At 45.6% G+C, this 13894-nt stretch overlaps 1 protein-coding gene across 1 annotated transcript; it reads right to left on the bottom strand.

The window, feature by feature from the left end:
- Nucleotides 1-1051: 1051 nt before the first annotated feature.
- Nucleotides 1052-11808, bottom strand: ARL6IP5 (ARF like GTPase 6 interacting protein 5). Its single transcript, XM_075287231.1, has 3 exons — nucleotides 11586-11808; nucleotides 4913-5130; nucleotides 1052-4689 (listed from the first exon to the last, which is right to left on the bottom strand). Exons 1-3 carry the CDS (start codon nucleotides 11798-11800, stop codon nucleotides 4517-4519), a joined length of 606 nt encoding a protein of 201 aa, XP_075143332.1. The 5' UTR covers nucleotides 11801-11808; the 3' UTR covers nucleotides 1052-4516.
- Between the last annotated feature and the right edge of the window lie 2086 nt (nucleotides 11809-13894).

The raw sequence follows: 13894 nt of genomic DNA, 5'->3' as shown, positions 1-13894 counted from the left end.
TAGTGAGCGCAGCTCTGGAGTATAATACAGGATAAGTAATGTAATGTATGTACACAGTGACTGTACCGGCAGAATAGCGAGCGCAGCTCTGGAGTATTATACAGGATAAGTAATGTAATGTATGTACACAGTGACTGTACCAGCAGAATAGTGAGCGCAGCTCTGGAGTATAATACAGGATAAGTAATGTAATGTATGTACACAGTGACTGTACCGGCAGAATAGTGAGCGCAGCTCTGCAGTATAATACAAGGATGTAACTCAGGATCAATACAAGAGTGCAGAATAGTGAGTGTAGCTCTGGAATATAACACAGAATAACTCATGGCCAACACGATAAATAACGCAATATAATTTACAAAGTTACTTGTGCCTATGTGTCATACGGACTATAATATTGATTTGACTATAAAATGGCGTTCAGAGGAGGACATACCCTCTATAAATAGACACTGGTCTGTCGAAGAAGAAACCGGCCTTGCTTTTCTAATCCTGGACAATCCATTTAAGGATACTCCATACCTAGAAAGAAAATCCTTTCTGACAAATGAGTTTAGATTTTATTCTCACATTTTCCCACTAAAATAAACCGATGTAAGGAAGAGGAACATCAATCACTTCCATCCCGGACACTTGTGACAGGTCGTCATGTCTGGAATAGACAATGAGGAAGGCGGCCATAGACTGTAGTCACTCCTATGGTTGCAAGTAAGTGAAGAGCAGACTACAGGTATCAGGCCAGGAGAGTCTGAGCATTACACAGGTCACTGCTGGGATATACAAGTTTAGCATAAACAGCAGTGCGCTATATTTTGGGTGCCCTTACCCATTGGCAAAATAACGTTACAACAAACCAGCACAGGGACATCCATGCAACTGTGGCCATGCTTGGTACTGCGGTTTGGATCATCCACTTCAAAATAGGAGATATATATATATATATTTGGGACACTAATCACATGCTGGCGGTTTAGTGCCCCCCAACCTGCTGACGGGTTCCTTTTTTAATTCCAAACTGATCTCTCTCAAAAAAAAAGGTCAAAATCCCAAGTTTTAGTCAGGTTTCAGTTTATTGGTAAGTTGCTTCTCATTTCCACAGCTTCCATACACATCTGTGAAATATTGCACTAGTACTACACGTTACACATGCATCGCCGCTAGAAATTCCCGTTTCTTTTGTCGCCGTTGAATGAGCGCTGCATCTGTCCTAGCTAAAACCGCAAGGCGGTAACATGAACAGCGCCCGACTCCGGCACACCAGAGAAATGTCATCATTATGGACCGTATTATGTACAGCAAGGTGTAAAATATCATCCGGATGTGCAAATCAATAAAAGAAAGCCATTCACAATCCTCCCGACAGCGCCACAGTTCTCTATAGGTTGTGCCTGGTATTACAACTAGACTATTCAAGTAAATGGGACTGAGCTGCAATACCAGTAACTGCCTATAAACAAGAGTGGCGCTATTACAAGGGCAAGTATAAAGCATCCCTTGTGTAAATGTCTTAAAGGGAGTGTGTCAGCATGGAGTTGGAGTATACTGCTCCACTTCCTGCTCAAGTGAAACCAGCCTTGTTGTCTATGCCAACCAATCCAAGCTCAGCTTTCATTTCTTAGGCTGCTTTGGAAAAATGAAAGCTGCGCTGTGATTGGTTGCTATAGGTAACATGGCCTATATGGTTTTCAGGCAATTTTGATAAATCTGCCCCATTATTGCCTGTCACAATGGTTAGTTTGACATGTCTCCTGTATACCGATAGCGAGGTATGAAGAATATTTATATCTAATCCTATTGCCATTGACAAAACTGCGCCTCGTACGGAAACTTACGAGGGGAGGTATTGTCTACAGAGCGAAAAATCCGGCTCTTAGAGCGATATCTATCCCAAAATGAGACATGAAGTGAACGGTTTGGATTAAAGCAATACCCGACTGCTTTGTGTACGCAGCTCCCATGCAAACCTATGCTTTTCCATTGCTACAATCTGATCCTGTCGCTTATTACTTTACATTATTCCCAGGCTTACGGCTATCCTATAAAAAATTTTGCCAAAATTTTAATTTACAAAGCCCCTGTTTTTGAGGCCTGTTGTCACATGACATGTAACAGCAGTCGCTTATAGATAGGAATGTATATGGTAACCCATAGATGAACAGTGTAGTAAAGAGAGGATCGGTGTGGATTATAAAAACACATTAGCGGGCGTAACGGCGCCCTCTAAAGGAGAGGCAAGATAAAAAGCACAAAATGGAGGAAGCCATGGTGGTCAGAGAAGCTTTGCATTCGACTTGCATCATATAAATTAAAAGTAGATCTAAATCCTCGGCGTGTCTTGTTCAGATGTTCCTTGGTTATATCAGTTTATAGGAAAGCTGGGTGAACCTTAATGGGACCACCATTACACTACCCAAAGGGTAGATCTGGGAGGATAAGGAAACAACCCCAAAAAGAACTGCAATGGCGGCCATTAGTGGTCAATGTCAAGTTCAAAAAACATAAATAAATGAAAATACAATGATATAGCCTTTAACTAGTAATACCTACAGACCAGGATGTCAAATACTCTACTAAAGGACTCGTCCACATGGGACAACCAATTTCTCCAAGAAGAGATTTACTAATTTGATCACAGCCGATCGGCATTATTTGATGTGCTCTATTCCCCTACAGCACCTCCACAGGAGAGAGAAAGAATTACAAGGGATTACTATTGATATCAGTGGATGTGTCAAGTCCTCCAGAACAAGAGATGCTTTTTGCAGTCTCGTTAGATTTCCCTAACAGGACGTTTAAAGGGGTTTACCAACGGGGACCCTTGCCGATCAGCTGTTTCAAAAGGCCGCAGTCTTTTTTACTACTAACCAATTATTCGTCACAGAAGGAGTGTTAATAAGGAAGGGTTACCCATACCGCAGTGGTCTCTGACCTGTGGACGTACTACAACTCCCAACGTGCTGACCGCCACAGCTCAGAGTCCACCGCCCCCCCATGTTTAGCGCAAACGGAAACAAAAACAGCCAAAGCGCAAATTGCTGGTTTCTATAGGACGTGAGGTTTTGCATAGCCTTTAATTGATGTGCAAAAACCGCAGGAAATAAAGAATATATTAGGATAAATTAAGGATTATTCCGGTAAATATAATAATATAGAAATATATTAAGCAAATAATATCGAACATACAGGGGAAGGAGAAGTCATGGCATAAGCGCTGAGCGGCCTCCATAGGGATGGGGCGATCCGCCATTGCACTGTCTAGTCCTTTACTCGTCAGTTTTCCTGTAATAGTCAAATGAAGTGTTTGGTCGAGAACAAGGTAGCGTCAGGTGTTTACACCGTTACCAATGACTAATGCCCTCCTTTATAGTGGTCAGCTCCATTCCTAGATGATTTTCGGGAATTGCTTTTCATGCACCAGCGCCAGGTAATGCAATGATTACAATGCTGGGAATAGCATTACTGTACTAGCAATATGTTAGAATATGCAGATATAATAGTAAGCATTCACAATGGAAGAAGAACAGAGCGTGTGCGTGTGTGTGTGGTGTCACCTGGGTTATCAAGATCCAAGGATTTGTCAAGATAGGACAAATAAAGTTTATTGAAGGAAACTCAATGTGCTCAGTGTCCATAGGGCTGGTGCTAGAAAGCAGTGGCAAGAAGTGGCATAGATCCAGTAGGTGGCGCTACCTCTTGCCCATCAAGCTAACGCGCCTTCCACCTTGACATCTGTTGTTGCAGCGTGGTCCAGGTCACAGTAACTAAATGTGCCTAAGCCGCCTGCTTTGACATGGACAAGTGGGTGGGTGGGGGGTGCGCCTAATACTAAGCGTGGCAGAAGATGGGAAGGAAAAAGGAGTCGTGACAGCGCCACCTACTGGATCCGCACCATGAAATCTTACTATTAACCACTCCATTCTACTAGCATCAACTGTAACTCCTCTGCCATCTTCAATAAACTTTATTTGCACCGTCACAGAGAGCTAGACTCTTGCAAAAGTGCAATCAAAGGAAGGATAACAAACAGCAACAAAGCCAAAACAAAAATCCTTGACATGGTAAAATATACATATGAGCCCTAACCCTTGGGTGGAGTCATCAGAGGCAACCAGGACCTTCATCTGTATCCAAAGCAAGTGCAATATGAGTTACATTTAGCATTTCCATTAAGTAATAATACTTTGTTTTTTGAGGGGTGTTGGGGGGTAGGAGGGGGTGACACCTGACTGGGTGAACTGGTACTCCCCATATTTCTAAGATTACACCAGAGGATGTATCAGTGGGTGACAAGATATAAAAAAAAGAAGTTGGCCCCCTTGTTGAGACAGTAGCGGGGTCACCAGGTCACACCGAGAAACACAGTACAAAACCAGGTCTCCATGTTGGACCGATTGTTTGGGGAAGGAAAGATGGCAGTGAGGTGCTGCCCCCGAAACACACAACTGAAACATAAAAGATAACCTCATATGGTACATGACGGAGGAGCGGGGGGTCTGTGGGTGGGGTCGGCTCATGCTCATTCCTTCACTTTGCTTATGTAGTCAGCTATTTTTGCAAAATTTTCCTCCTGCTGTTCAAGGGCGTCCAGTACAATCCCCATCGGAGTCTTCTTCAAGCCGACACCTTCAATCTTGTTCTCCAGCTTGTTCTTCATGTTGCGGAGTCTCAGAGACGCGTGGATGAACATCACTAGGGGGCGGAAGAGGAGGAAGAGGTTAATGACAGGTATATCAAGGCAGCTTGAAAGTCTTCTCATCTTTGGAGAGTCTTGTCTTGTATATTTAAAGGGTTTTCTATTTCTTAAGGACAACCCCTGTAAGGGTTACTATTTTGCTAGAGTGACCCTTTAATTCTAAGTCGCACGCCAGTATGGAAATAAAACCGCTATAATCCATAAAACAGAATCACTTACACAAAAGGGGGAACGTTATCCCAAAAACAAACACCATCACTCCTCCGAACATGGAGATGACAAAGTAGCTGGACATCATGATGGACATGACGAACAGAGTGGGGTACTGCTTCTTAAATTTACGGACTATGTCCTTGTTGTGTGACGTCCACACAAATCCCAGGAAGACCAAGATGACGACCGTGGCGCCGAGGATCATGTTTAATGGACTCAAAAACCTGAAGGGAAAAAGGAGAGATAAGAATACGTGAAGTCATAAGGTAAAGAAAAAAGTGATACTTTAAAGGAGAGATCATCAATATAAGATCAGTGGGGTCCTACACCTGGCACCTCCGCCGATCAGTTAGGAGCTGTGGTCACTGGAACAAGCACAGTGTATTGGAGCCAGAACAAGACAGCCCAGTACACTGTATAGTGGCCGATCCTGGTCACCTATATCTAAATCCCGGAAAACCTTGTAGGTTCAACCATAGCCTGACTGTGTAGTCTGGAGCACCCCCTAATTATCTGTAATTGAGAAAACCTAGAGGGGTACTTCAATCACAAGTTACCCCCTACCCATAAGCTAAGGTGTAACTTATAGGTCGCTGGGATTCCAACAATTCGCACCCCCACCAGTTATGACAACAGGGCTGACCAAATACCACCAGGGAGCAAAACACTTATTCTCGTGATCAATGGGAGTCCCAGCGGTCGTACCCCCACTAACCAGCAAGTTAACCAGTATCTTGTGGATAGGGGTAGCTTCTTGTGACCAGAATAAACCTTTTCTGGAAATTTCACACCAATGCGCTATCCTTAAGTTAGGTAATTAATACGCGATTGGGGGTTCTGGTTGTCGGGCCCACACCAGAGATCAGCAGGTTACATACTTGCTTGGAACTGCTGCTCGGCCCCATATACATACACGGAATGGGGGGCTGCCACACCATCCGGTCGCTGAATGTGACGTCATCTCCATGTGGAAGAGGCCGCAGCATTCGTGAGCATCCCATCCTTGACATAGAGCTAATCAGCAGGGGTCGCAAGCGTCAGACCCCTACCGATAGGTCATCAATATCCAGAATTACTAAAGGCTGAGGGTCCACATTGCAGAATCGCTGCATTTTTTTGAACCAAAGTCAGGAGTGGATTAAAAAGGAATAGGAAATATATAGGAAGTTCTTAGATGTTTCTTTTCTGTTAAACCTACTCCTGACTGTGCCTGAAAAACATTGAAATTTGCAACCAAAAGATGCTGCGTTTCTGCAATGTGAAGCCTTAATATGAGGCCGGATTGATGGGTTTATATTCTTATTGTATAAGCAGGAGTATGCATAAAAAGAAAGTCAAAGAGTTGAGCAGCTCCGGCGTCCTCCTGCAGTCCTAGCACCCGTTGCTCCACCTGCTCCACTCACTCTGTGATTACATTCACTGCAACCCGACGAAAACTTGGCCGACTTCCTTCACCGGCAGCGCAGAGCGAATCTGAGGTGGGACCGAGCTAAATATAGAGGACAAATAGCTACTTATATCTGCCTGGAAAAAGTGAATATCATCAAGGCCGCAGGAACAGAATGTGAACAGATGTGCGCTCACAGGGCCAACACCCAAACCAGGGAAAGGGTCGGCACCATGAAAACACAGGTCATATGAAGTGTTGTATGGCCTCCAATGGTTGCAAAATACAACTCCCAGCAGGCCCCACGCTGAAAAGCATGCTGGGAATTGTAGTTTTGCAAAAGCATACCGACGAGAACCGGATTATATACCGAACGGCGGCGCGGAGAAGACATCTAAAGGTACGAGAAGAATAGCCGTTCTTAAGGCTACTCCTACGTAGTAGGCAGAAAAAATTGAGTTTTAATGACAGGATCCCTTTAAGGTTTACAGCTTGTATTACAATCCAGAGCTGCATTCACAATTCTGACGGCTTCAGAGCTGAAATCTCTCGGTATTCCCTGCTGATGTAGAGCTTTCTTCATGCCTGCTATAGTGATTTGCATTCTTGGAAGTATTGTGTTTATATCAGGTACTATAGTAGAAGAAGCCAACTGGTCCACTGTATTAGAAGTGTAAGGAACAACCTGCTGACTGTTTCCAATAATGACCATGAGATGGACAGTCATACATACAATAATAGCATCAGTACAAGATATTGCAGTAGCGATCTGCCATCACCTCCATCAGTCACAAGGCTATGCTGCAGCTCAGTCCAATTCAAATGAATGAGTTCAGCTGCAATACCAAGCATAGACACTATACAATGTGTGGCGCTGTGTTCATTCAGGCTGCCGTAATCAACATCACAGCCCGGACAATCCCTTTAATTGCTACGCTGCCACTATTTTGAGAGGGGTATTCTCTGATGAAAAACAGCGCCACTCTTCCCCATAGGTTATACATGGTATTGCAGCACTCACACAGAACTGAGCTGCAATACCTACAGCTAAGCTCTACTCTGGACATCCCCTTTAAGGACACGGTCTTGTTGTACTTTCACCTCCTTTAGTAGTTTTTCCAGCAAACCCCCTAGGTCATAAGATTACGTGACATTACACGGAAACCCGTGCTATATTTGCCTGGCCAGGGATGACCCTCTGTAAGCGTTACAGCCCGGATTAGGGACGTCACCAGGGATCACGGGTGGCATTAAAGGATCTTTGCCAATAACTATTGATTGCATCCGGAGAAAACTCAAGTAAAAAGGAGCGAAGTGACGCAGGCCGCCCTGACAACCCATAAACTAACACTAAACAAGGCCGTCCCGGGCATCTGATCCTGGCACCGGTGACGGTCAATGATAGGGCCGAGAGGAGGGTGATGGATAGGGTGATGAGAGGTGACCACATAGTAGGGCTGATACGAGTGATAGATGGCAGCCCGGACACCTCACTAGGATACCTTAATATGGTGTAATATCCAGTATTAGGGATTTATCCAGCTATAAACAACACCGTGCGCCGGGGGTGCCGCAGCAAATTAGCCATGTGTATGCCCGCAACCAAAACCAGTGATCACATCATCCGGATATCGGCGACATGTGTCCCATACCTTGCGCAATACTTTTTGGGATAGTCATGTGGTCATGGGATGATATTTATGAGGTCATCGCTGCAGGATGAGTGATTTTTAAAGGGGTCTTCCCTTAGATTTAGATCTGATGTGACAAGAGTGACGCCCCCTGTTGGGAATGGGAACAAACCTGGTGAGTGACTGCCCTGAACACTAAAAAATAGCACGAGCTAAACAATACTCTCTCTTAAAGGGGATTTCCAATATTATAATACTGATGAGACGTCCTTAAGATAGCTTACCAATATCAGATCAGGAAGGGTTCAACCCCCGGCCACCCCGCTGATCAGCTGTTGGAAGAGGCAGCAGCGTCCACACAAGCACAGCGCCGTACATTGTATCGTGGCTGTGCTTGGAATTGCAGCTCAGACCCATTTGCATGAATGGGACCGAGTTACAAAGACGTGGCCAATGAATGTGACATCACAGGGCTGTGAAACGGAATAGGCAGGTGCCTATTCGAATGCTGGACCCCCACCGATCAGATGCTGATGGCTTAGCTAAAGGATAAGTCAGTAATAGATAAAGGGATCTCTGGCCCCAAATTGTATTTTCATACAGATGACCCTTCTACTGGATAGGCCATCAGTATGGGATGTGTCAGGGTTGGACAGGTGTCGACCCCGCACAGATCAGCTGTTCTAGCAGTTCACCAGAAGAGGCGCTGTGCAGTTGACCCGGCTGCTACCCTGCTGCTATTATTTGAATAGGAGGGGTACAAGAGCACAAGCTGCCTGTCCACTAGTAGCATTTGGCACCCAGAGGTTTATGGAACGCCTGATCTGTTTTTTGGGGGTTGTGGCTATTGAACCCGACACATGACATACTGATGACTCAGAGTCCAAAAAAGCTGGGTGATAGCCTACGTGGAAGATTGAAGGGCTCATGACTCCTGGCACAGATTCTCCTTCCCCTCCTACGCTGGTCAGGGCTCTTCTAAGTAAGCCGTGTGTTACTCATCCCATCCATAGCCTATGCCAGGGGTGCGGTCACAAGGGGGAGGCCTAAAATTCTGCATGAGCAATGCTCTATCATCCTAGGCCCCATACACACAGGCAAATATGGTCCAGAAAATGAAGATTACTCGTAGATTTCCTGAGCTGAGTCAAGTCTGAAGAATTGCAATGATCTTTGATGTCTCTGCCACCCCAAGGCTCTACAGTCCTGTATACAATACAGAAGAGTCCTGTATACAATATAGAAGAGTCCTGTATACAATATACAGTCCTGTATACAAATATAGAAGAGTCCTAACATCAAAGATCCCCATAACACTAGGACACCCGGCCTCTGGATCGCAGTCCAGTACATGAGAGGAGGACAATATACAGTCTGGAGTTTATGGGCTGTATTTGCTTCTGTGCAAAACTAGTGTAATTGCTCAAATACCAATTCCCAAGATACTTACTGGTTCTTCACCCAACAGATACAAAAGTCAATGGGGAGCGAATGAAGAAAGTCCTATGTACGGACCTATACATGCATCCTCTTCCAACATCTGCCTTACAAGGCAGGGCATATGGGGGGAGGGGGTCAGAGCGGCACATATCTATCCATGACCGAGGAGCACGGTCAGCCGGAGGATGTGCCCGATTCATGACAAGACCCGCGCCTCATCATGAATCGCATCACAGGGATCACCAAGCGCGAGTATAATCCGCCCCAGTGATTGTGGCCATTACATATAAAATGGTGCAGTTTAAGGACCATTTACTGGGACACTCCCAAATTTCTGAACACAATCTCGGCGTGACCATAAATCGCCCTAAAGTGGGTGTTTGACACTTAAAAGTTTCAATTTTACCATCATAATATTGGTAAAGCATCTAATCTAGTACAGTGAGGGCGCCTTGATAGAAACCCAATAGAGTCCATCAGGGTCACTCGGGTCCGCTGGGCACTGTAGGTAGAATTTTTGTAGGAGAACCCGTTATTTCCACCGACATGTCTGTTTTACTAAATGCCGACATTCCCGATAATATAACAATCCTGCCGTATATTTTCTTATAATTCTCGTGTCGTTCCTCTGTTATTCCTCCTGGAAATGAATGAATAATTTGATAACTAGTTGGTTTTGTGTCCTTGCACAATACGACAATGCAAGTCAGTATCAGACCGTACAGTGACACACCCTTTGAACAAGTGGAATGGTAACGCCCAGTTGTCAATTTCTTAACACATTTCCATGAGGAGTAACAGAGGAAAAGCACAGCAGAGTTAGGAGAAAAGATCCAGAATTGATATATCAATGTATTGAGTAAAGCAGCCATGTCAGGAGAGGTGACGGCTCTGAAGAGTGCGGGTATATTTCGGGGGGTGACATCTGGGATATTATTCAGCTCGGAGGATGCCGCGTCATTACATGGCAGGGAAGATCCGGCTTTACTTAGCTCCTCATACCCGGCCACTAACAGTGTCCGTCAGGAATGTATTCACATGAGTGCGATATTTGCACAGGTTATTAGAAGCGAAGATGGGACGGGATTGGTGGCCACAATACTCTCATGGAAAACCAGTCAAAGAAACACAAGATTTACTGCAAATCTGAAGGACTGTACAGAGGACGACTCCTGTTCTTAGGCCTTGCTAGGGAATATGGCTGCCATATGGGGGCGCCCGATGCTGCAACCAGAATGTAAAGCTGTGGCTGCAAAAAAACCCTCTCGCGTTGAAGGCCCGTGCATGGTCGGCCGTTGGCCTCGATGGCTCAGTCTTATTGGGCTACATCAGGGTTGTCCAAGATCAAAGCCTAAATCTGCAGCTGTTGCAAAACTACAATCCCCAGCATGCCCCGACAGAGAGCCATTGGTGTAAATAAAAAGTCACACCCCTGATACCTAGCCCCATACACACGACCATATGGGCCCCTGAAAAATCACGGTAGACATGTGCAGCCCCTGATTTTCATAGACGTATACGTGAAACAGCCTGGAATAGGACCCACTCAATATTTTGTGGCCTGTGTTCACAGCAACCACATGGACCCGTAAAAAACACGTGTATGAGGCCATAGCAATAAGCCATAAACCATCTGGAATCCCTTATAGTATGCAGAATATACATATGGTCACATGCAGGGAACTTCCCCTGCTCTGTATTGATTCAGTTTGTAATGTAAATCTGCAGTAAATGTACCAGCAGCCAAAAGAGGCGCCTGACTGCAACTTTTACATGGTGCAGAACCATCAGATGACTCTTACAATCTCACACCAGGATAGGCAAACAGTATTTACAGGGACTTGTACTAGGCTGAGTTTGGATAGTAAGGTGTAGGGCGCCACTTGAGCTTCTTAACTCTCTTAGGGTACAAGTCGCAGGGCGGCGCTGCTGTGGCTCCAATGCATTAGGAGACTTCTATGCATTTTGGATTTTCAGTTCTCCTTAGTGTTATAGTCCATTACTAGGCACCATTACCTGCATATGCCCCCTGCCTAGGCCACTGGCATTGCTGTCTGCAGAACTACAAGTCCCAGCATGGCCTTAGGAAGGTGCTACACTCGTCAGGTGGTGGAATACACCTTATGTTATTGCATTGTGCATGTCTAATACCATTACACCCCACTGGTCCTCCCCCCGCCATCTCCCTTCACCCTTTAATTGCTACATCATGGCCACTTACCCCACCAGACAGATGACGGCCGCGGCCAGGGCCAGGTAGTTGGTCTGGTAGTACAGCAGATTGCTTACGACTCTGTTGTTCCATTTCGAGATGTCTTTGAAGTCCGGTCGGCCGAAGCGATCAGAGCCTGGGAAGAAATCATCCCAGGCCCGCAGCGGTGCTACCTGGACGTCCATGTTCCTGCTGCCTGCAAACCTTGGAGTGATACTGCGCATGCGGGCTAATCTTCTGCAGCCCGATTACCTCATCCGGCAGCTGAGGGGGCGCATGCGCTTCATGTACCTTGTCACTGTCCCGGCCGTATCCCTAAACAGACACTAGAGGGCGCCAAGTTACCTGTCGCATCTGCCATGTTGTGGTTGGCGAAGGATGGCATTAGATTAGGGGTGTTATTATGTACCTAGTGAGTTACAAACTCTCAAAATCAGCACATGGACTGCATAATGGTTACAGAAATTGAGTAAAATACTGTGCATTGGATGCCATTTTTTTTTTTAATATAATAAGTCGCTTTCGGTAGATTTAGGCTAGGCTTCACATGTCGCTATTTTTTATAATTCATCTACATAGTTTGCAACTTTTTTTCAGTAAAAAAAAGCGGCCATTGGGTGCCAAAACCTGGGACAGTATAATGCCCCCTTAGTGTCCCCCACACAGTATAATGCCCCCTTAGTGTCCCCCGCCCTGTATAACGCCACCTTAATGCCAACTCTCCTGGAGACCAGGAGGTCTCCCCCTTTTTTACGCGACTCCTTAAAAATGCAGAAATGGGAAAATTCATGTATTATATGTATGTATGCTGATATGTTCCTAGGCCATAGATATGGGCATTCATTTGGTTGGGGTACATTGGGTTCCCATAGCCTTCATAGTATAACCATTTTTTATTGCAGTCAGTATATGACTGGATACATACAGTACATACACCTACACATATGTTCTTAATAGTCAGACATAGTGTGTATCTAATTATAGCTGAGATCATACATTACAGAGCTTTAGTATATACTAGTGATGGCGAACCTTTTAGAGACGGAGTGCCCAAACTGCAACCCCAAACCTTCTAATTTATCATAAAGTACCAACATGGCAATATAACCTTAATACTGTTCAGATTGGTAGTGTACTGACTTAAATAATATCACTTGTCTGCTATAAAACAGATACTTTGTGGGCCTCACACAGTACAATCTGCTCCACAATGGGCCCCACACAGTACAATCTGCTCCACAGTGGCCCATACACAGTACAATCTGCTCCACAATGATCCCCACACAGTACAATCTGCTCCACAGTAGCCCATACACATTACAATCTGCTCCACAGTAGCCCAAACACAGTACAATCTGCTCCACAGTAGCCCATACACAGTACAATCTGCTCTACAATGGGCCCCACACAGTACAATCTGCTCCACAGTAGCCGATACACAGTACAATCTGCTCCACACTGGCCCCCACACAGTACAATCTGCTCCACAGTGACCCCACACAGTACAATCTGCTCCACAGTAGCCCATACACAGTACAATCTGCTCCACACTGGGCCCCATACAGTACAATCTGCTCCACAGTGACCCACACACAGTACAATCTGCTCCACAGTAGCCCATACACAGTACAATCTGCTCCACACTGGCCCATACACAGTACAATCTGCTCCACAATGGGCCCCACACAGTACAATCTGCTCCACAGTGACCCCACACAGTACAATCTGCTCCACAGTAGCCCATACACATTACAATCTGCTCCACAGTAGCCCAAACACAGTACAATCTGCTCCACAGTAGCCCATACACAGTACAATCTGCTCTACAATGGGCCCCACACAGTACAATCTGCTCCACAGTAGCCCATACACAGTACAATCTGCTCCACACTGGCCCCCACACAGTACAATCTGCTCCACAGTGACCCCACACAGTACAATCTGCTCCACAGTAGCCCATACACAGTACAATCTGCTCCACACTGGGCCCCATACAGTACAATCTGCTCCACAGTGACCCACACACAGTACAATCTGCTCCACAGTAGCCCATACACAGTACAATCTGCTCCACACTGGCCCATACACAGTACAATCTGCTCCACAATGGGCCCCACACAGTACAATCTGCTCCACAGTGACCCCACACAGTACAATCTGCTCCACAGTAGCCCATACACAGTACAATCTGCTCCACACTGGCCCATACACAGTACAATCTGCTCCACAGTGGGCCCCACACAGAACAATCTGCTCCACAGTGGTCCCCACACAGTACAATCTGCTCCACAATGGCCCATACACAGTACAATCTGCTC

Source organism: Leptodactylus fuscus, chromosome 9, assembly GCF_031893055.1.
Source record: "Leptodactylus fuscus isolate aLepFus1 chromosome 9, aLepFus1.hap2, whole genome shotgun sequence".
NCBI classification, from domain to species: Eukaryota; Metazoa; Chordata; class Amphibia; order Anura; family Leptodactylidae; genus Leptodactylus; species Leptodactylus fuscus.
This window is presented reverse-complemented; position numbering and strand designations above follow the sequence as displayed.

Bases quoted from the DNA above. Each gene is read 5' to 3' on its own strand.
- ARL6IP5 (XM_075287231.1), bottom strand. From the start codon at position 11,800: ATGCGCAGTATCACTCCAAGGTTTGCAGGCAGCAGGAACATGGACGTC. The intron at 5,131-11,585 runs GTAAGTGGCCAT...TTTTCCCTTCAG, and splicing joins GCCGTCATCTGTCTGGTGGG to GTTTTTGAGTCCATTAAACA. The intron at 4,690-4,912 runs GTAAGTGATTCT...TCCGCCCCCTAG, and splicing joins GATAACGTTCCCCCTTTTGT to TGATGTTCATCCACGCGTCT.